A 6964-nucleotide genomic window follows, 5' to 3' on the forward strand; every position below is an offset into this window, starting at 1 on the left:
AATTGAGTAATTAATTACTGTATTTATATTATTTTAATTATTATTGTTTATTTATTATTATTATTATTATTATTATTATTATTATTATTATTATTATTATTAGAGCCAAACAGCAATTCATTCTGGTTTTATTGAAGTAGCCGCTGATTGGACGCCTGTCCTTGGTAGGCGGGGTCTAAGTTGTGGTTGCCATCGTAACCAAACACCTCCTGCGACCTCAATTCTAAAGTAATGTTTTACGTTTTTTTGCGACAATAGATGCTCTTTTTTCAAGTCTAAGCGTTTTAAACAATACGAGTGTTTTATATTTTGCTTTGAAGGTGTGGCCTAACCGTAAATGTATTCTACTTCCGGTACATTGAACCCGCCTTTTTTTTTCGATTGGCTGGTGGGGGCTATTGTCTCTGCTCGGATTGGCCAGTCTAAATCGCTCGGCTCCGTATCGTGGAATCCGGACGCAGGAGGCGGGACGTTCCTCTAAGCCAATGAGCTGAGCAGGATCAGCTCGCGGGGGCTCGTGCGCGTTGTGTACGTTCTCTCGCTAGTCTATTTATAGAAGCCCACAATCGGGGCCCACGTGACACTGGAGTGACGTCACTAATGTTGTCGTCGGTCGGAGGAGCCGCAAACATGGAGGAGGAGAGAGAGAGAGAGAGAGAGAGAGAGAGAGAGAGAGAGAGAGAGAGAGAGAGAGAGAGAGAGTTTGTGTCCGGGAAAAAAAATATCTTCTACTTTTTCTCTTTTAAACAAAAAGCTGTAAATGAGGAAGAAAGCGCGTGAAGGCAGGAAACAGGAAATAAAAGTGTGCACGAGCTTCGGCAAGATCAAAGAGTCTAAAGGTAAACAAGACGTTTGTGCTCCTAATGACAGCTTTATATATTAATGTTTACATTTATTTACATTTACGGCTTAAAGACAACTCCTGCTTCTGATCTGATGAGCGCACAAAGTCGGGTTGATTTATTTACGTATTTATCTTGCAGCTTTATTTCCTCCTTCATTTATTTTTTGCCTGTTTAATGTTCAAGAGCTTGTTGTTGTTGTTGTTGTTGTTGTTGTCCGACCATTTTTTAAACTGACATCTGCGTCGTTTTGTAAGTTTGATCCTTCACCTGCAACCTGAACTGTTGGACATTATAACGCGTTACAACGTGTGTGCTGTAATATCTCATCTCACACACGCGCACACACACACACACACACACACACACACACACACACACACACACACACACACATATGATGTGGGGATGATGTATTACTGTATAATGTCAATCATATGTGTTCTAATCTTCTCTCATCCTCCTTGTCATGTCCTCATGATGATGATGATGATCTTCCTCTAATCACGTCTCCTGTCATCACTACGAGAGATGTGGATACGATGAGCTCGACTGAGCCGTAAGGTTCAGACCTACAAATATCTGGAGGATCATGCGTATGATAGTCCACTCTCTCTGCGTACCTGCGTACCTCGCGTACGTCCAGACGAACAAACCTCGTCATCGTCTCGAGGGCAGGTCCGAGCAGAGATGCTGTTTTCCGTCAGGTTTCCGTGGCGACGTGTGACGACACACAAATTTGTGTTGGAGAGCAGCAAGGAGACGTTAAAGCGAACGATCAGTCATCGTTATCTAGAAAGATCTAGAAGATTCCGATATGTTAAACTTCTCTATAGGTTCACGACGGATTTGTTGTCAAGGCGAAAGAAATTTCCATAAATTCGGACGTCGCCTGTAACACGGAAATCGTTTCGTTTAGAATCGTTTATGAGATTTAATGCTACACCGAGTCCACTGTGTGTCCCTCACATGCGGACGACATCCCATGTGTGAGGATAAAATCCCAATGTTGTGCACGTTGATAATTGGGGCAATGGTGGCTCAACTGGTTAAGGCTCTGGGTTGTTGATCGGAGGATCTGGGTTCAAGGCCCTGCACAGCCAAGCTGCCACTGCTGGGCCCTTGAACAAGGCCCTCAACCCTCCCTGCTCCAGGGGTGCTGTATCATAGCTGCCCCTGCACTCTGACCCCAAACTCCTCAGTTGGGGTATGTGAAGTAACGAATTCCACTGTGCTGTAATGTATATGTAGCGATAATAAAGCCTTCTATGCCCCGTTCTTCTTCTTCTCTTCTTCTTAAAGCTCGAATCGCACCGCGACGTGCCGAAGGTTACAGAAATGTATGAAGTATAAACTAAAGTATAAAGCAGAGTTACTGGAATCTATTTATTCTTTTATATCTCATCTCTGTCATGTCATCCATCATCTTATATGATCATCATGTCTCGTTTGATCACAGAGGGGTGAAGTTTCCTTCTTTTATCTGTTTTCTCTGGGCTTCAGAATGTTGGGGAACTGAAGCAACGTCGGACCACACGCCCCGGAGTCGCTCTCAGGAGTCGTTCGTTCGTATTTGTGGCTTTATTGAGTTGCAGAGAATTGGGATAATCTTCATTCAGACCGTGGTGTTGTTGTAACCGTGGCTACGATGTTGGAAAATGCGAAACACAAATCAGATACTGAAGGTTTGCTGGCGAAGACGACGCTGCAGACGTAGTTTTTAATCGAATTCTGCGTCCACACAAACTGCTAGCATGTCGGATCATTGATGTCGGGAGATTTCGGTGCTTGTGTGTAAAATACAGCAGCGTTTATGTGCATCGTTTCGTATGAGATGAAGAAGGAGCAGCGTGTGAGCTTTATCACGGATTGTTGGCGGTCGATGGATATGGAAGTCGCTCTAGAAATAAAAATCGCTATAGAAATAAATTGAATTGAACTGAACTGAGTAATTGGTGTGTGAGTTTGGATGTTTCAGTGTGTTGATGAACTCAGACTCTCGGCTCGGTGCTGATCAGGTCGTGTCTCTCTGAGACACGGAACTTTTCTTGAAGTTGGATTTCCTTTCGTGTAATGCAGGTTTTTTTATTTTAATAATTTTTTTTGTAGGAAATGTCAGGTATTAGCTCAGGGGTGTGTGTGTGTGTGTGTGTGTGTGTGTGTGTGTGTGTGTGTGTGTGTGTGTGTGTGTGTTTAGGGTTAGGGTTAGGGTTAGGGTTAGAGCACAAACTGAAAACTTGTCCAACAAGCTGGACACACACACACACACACACACACACACACACACACACACACACACACACTCATACACACCTTCTCAGAGCTGTTAACTCCACCAGACCAGGTTTCTGTGACACGATCTAAAATTGTGGCATGATTAAAGGGGCAGTCTGTAACTTTTAAAACTGATTCTCAACCTGCAATAATAATAATAATAATAATAATAATAATAATAATAATAATAATACAACTCCAGAATCACTCTGGGTTCTGATTTGGTTCCCGCTTAGATCAGTGTTCTATTTAGACATTTTCTGGTCCTGAAATTAGCTCCACCCTCTGCTGTTTGTCACTGTCACTTTCAACAAAAAGAAAACTCACCTTGTTTGCTTCTCATTTTAGTATTTTTTTTACTTCTTAGCTCCTCCTTCTGAGCATGAGAGGAAAGGAATCGACCAATAGGACGCTGTGCTCACTTTAAAGCTACTTCCCCTGAAATATCAACGGTTATGGTGCTGATACGATGCTGCTGTATTTTCACTGTTCCTGGTACCTTTAGATGTTGTGATGTCAGAGGCAGGTGTTGTTCCTGGTGCTGTTAGTTAATGGTAGAGGGGTAGAGAGGGGTGTGTGTTTGTGTGTGTGTGTGTGTGTGGGGGGGGGTAGACAGACAGACAGAGAGAGAGAGAGAGAGATGAGGAATGCAGCAGTGTGGGTGAACCTGAATATTTTGAAGCATCATGCTCAGAGAACCAGATGTTACTTGGCAGTGTGGTATGTTGACCTGTAACCCTATGATGAACCGCCTACTTTTTAACTCCGCATTTCCAGGCTTTTGTGAGAAACACTCCTGTGTGTGTGTGTGTGTGTGTGTGTGTGTGTGTGTGTGTGTGTGTGTGTGTGTGTGTGTGTGTGTGTGTGTGTGTGTGTGTGTGTGTGTGTGTTTCAGGGTGGTGTTCACCAGGATGTTTGTGATATGACACAGCTTCAGGTGTGAGTGTGTATTGTGTGTGTAGTGTGTGTAGTATGTGTGTGTAGTATGTGTGTGTGTGTGGTATGTGTATGTATTGTGTGTGAGTGTAGTATGTGTATGTATTGTGTGTAGTATGTGTATGTATTGTGTGTAGTATGTGTGTGTATTGTGTGTGTGTGTCTGTGTAGTATGTGTATGTATTGTGTGTGTGTGTTTGTGTATGTCAGAGTGGTGCTCAGCAGCATGTTCATGATATAACACAGCTTCAGGTGTGTGTGTGTAGTGTGTGTATGTATTGTGTGTATGTTTAGTATGTGTATGCATTGTGTGTGTAGTATGTGTGTGTGTGTGTGTAGTGTGTATGTATAGTGTGTGTGTGTAGTGTTTGTATGTATAGTGTGTGTGTAGTGTAAGTATAGTGTGTGTGTGGTGTATGTGTGTATAGTGTGTGTGTAGTGTGTATAGTGTGTGTATGTGTATAGTGTGTGTGTGTGTAGTATGTGTGTGTATAATGTGTGTATGTGTATAGTGTGTGTGTGTAGTGTATGTGTGTATAGTGTATTGTGTGTGTGTAGTATGTGTATGTGTGTATAGTGTGTGTGTGTGTATGTGTATAGTGTGTGTATGTGTATAGTGTGTGCATGTGTGTAGTGTATGTGTGTATAGTGTATTGTGTGTGTGTAGTGTGTAGTGTGTATAGTGTGTGTATAGTGTGTGTGTGTAGTGTGTATAGTGTGTGTATGTGTATAGTGTGAGTGTGTGTGTAGTGTGTATAGTGTGTGTGTGTGTGTGTGTGTGTGTGTATCAGGGTGGTGTTCAGCAGCTTCAGTTGTGAGCTGTAATTAAATCTGGGTGCAGCATTAAGACTAATTAATGGGAGGAAAGTAAAATGTTCCTCGTCACTGACGGTGTGTGAGAACCTGAGCAGCTCCTGACTCATTCACACGCCACTTATTTTAGGATTAGTTTCTTTATTTCATTTGTAGGAAGATTCACCAGTTTTCCACCCGGACTGCAGATGATCTGGGATTCGTTCCAAACTCGGGCTGCAATACGTGAAGGAAAGATACGAGAATATTTATTTTAAAATGAGTTTTTTTCTCCAGAACCTCAGCATCTGATCACATCGAAGAAATGAACCTAAAAATCAGACACGTTTAAAACACGCTTTATTCCTGAGACGCGTCGAACGCTTCGTCGGTTCACGTGTGTGACAGTGACACGTCATGACGTACGTGTCTCACTGCCAGGAGGAATAAAGAATCCTGGAGGGACTGGAAAAACTTCCCGGAAAGTTCCAGGACATCCTTTAAACATCCCCCAAAATAATAAAGAACCCAATATGATGTTCAAACAGTTAAGAGTTTGATGAAATCTGTGAGATGACAGACAGAAGACGTGACACTTTGGTCTTGTGTGACATTCAGCTGTGGCTCAAATGTTTGATACGAAATCTGTTAATGAATAAAGTTTCTGTTTAAAACCATGTTTTTGTTACATTACAGAGGGGAAGATGGTTATTAGTAACAGCTGTAGATGTTTTCTGTCCTCTGCGACGTCTGTAGACAGAACCTCAGACTCCAGATGTTTGTGTGCGTGTAAGTAGTGTGTGTGTAAGAATAGTATGTGTGTGTGTGTGTGTGAGTATAGTGTGTGTGTGTAGTGTGTGTGTGTAGTGTGTGTAAGTATAGTGTGTGTGTAGTGTGTGTAAGTTTAGTGTGTGTGTGTGTGTAGTGTGTGTAAGTTTAGTGTGTGTGTAGTAGTGTGTGTGTGTGTGGTGTGTGTGTGTAGTGTGTGTGTTTGTGTGTAGGATGTGTGTGTAGTGTGTGTGTGTGTGTAGTGTATATAATTGTAGTGTGTGTATGTGTACTGTGTGTAAATGTAGTGTGTGTGTGTGTGTGTATGTGTAGTGTGTGTAAATGAAGTGTGTGTATGTGTAGTGTGTGTGTATGTGTATGTATTGTGTGTGTGTAGTATGTGTAGTGTGTGTGTGTATGTGTAGTGTGTGTGTGTATGTGCATGTATAGTGTGTGTATGTGTAGTGTGTGTGTGTGTGTGTAAATGCAGTGTGTGTAAATGTAGTGTGTGTGAATGTAGTGTGTGTGTGTGTGTGTAAATGTAGTGTGTGAATGTGTAGTGTGTGTGTAAATGTAGTGTGTGTATGTGTAGTGTGTGTGTGTAAATGTAGTGTGTGTATGTGTAGTGTGTGTGTGTAAATGTAGTGTGTGTATGTGTAGTGTGTGTGTGTGTGTGTGTAAATGTAGTGTGTGTATGTGTAGTGTGTGTGTAAATGTAGTGTGTGTATGTGTAGTGTGTGTGTAAATGTAGTGTGTGTATGTGTAGTGTGTGTATGTGTAGTGTGTGTATGTGTAGTGTGTGTGTAAATGTAGTGTGTGTATGTGTAGTGTGTGTGTAAATGTAGTGTGTGTATGTGTAGTGTGTGTGTGTAAATGTAGTGTGTGTATGTGTAGTGTGTGTGTGTAAATGTAGTGTGTGTATGTGTAGTGTGTGTGTGTGTGTGTGTGTAAATGTAGTGTGTGTATGTGTAGTGTGTGTGTAAATGTAGTGTGTGTATGTGTAGTGTGTGTGTAAATGTAGTGTGTGTATGTGTAGTGTGTGTATGTGTAGTGTGTGTTTTTTCCTCTGCGTTGTCTGTAGACAGAACCTCAGACTCCAGCTGTTTATGAAGCTGTAATGAGCAGCAGCAGAGGAGGAGGAGGAGGAGGAGGAGGAGGAGCTCAGGATCATGGAGCAGTGTGTGGAGTCTGAACACAGTCGTGTGGCTCGTCAGCGAGAATCAGACTTTATATCAGAACAGTTTGTCACTGCCTGGGGCTCTGATTCAGATCTGTGGTGTAACACAAACTGTAAACTGGGACCATCATTAACACGACACTGACCATCATTAACACTTTACTGACGATCATTA

At 42.2% G+C, this 6964-nt stretch overlaps 1 protein-coding gene across 3 annotated transcripts in view; it reads left to right on the forward strand.

The window, feature by feature from the left end:
* Positions 1-297: 297 nt before the first annotated feature.
* Positions 298-6964, forward strand: part of LOC113647897 (histone deacetylase 5-like) — a 58234-nt gene continuing 51567 nt past the window's right edge. The window contains exon 1 of one of the 3 annotated variants that reach the window (XM_047808313.1): positions 298-839. In XM_047808313.1, the coding sequence (XP_047664269.1) occupies positions 761-839 (79 nt within the window). In that variant the 5' untranslated portion in view covers positions 298-760. The remainder of the gene's footprint in view (positions 840-6964) is intronic. The other 2 variants (XM_047808315.1, XM_047808314.1) reach the window with 2 other exon arrangements.

This window comes from Tachysurus fulvidraco, chromosome 24, assembly GCF_022655615.1.
Source record: "Tachysurus fulvidraco isolate hzauxx_2018 chromosome 24, HZAU_PFXX_2.0, whole genome shotgun sequence".
In the NCBI taxonomy this organism is placed as follows: Eukaryota; Metazoa; Chordata; class Actinopteri; order Siluriformes; family Bagridae; genus Tachysurus; species Tachysurus fulvidraco.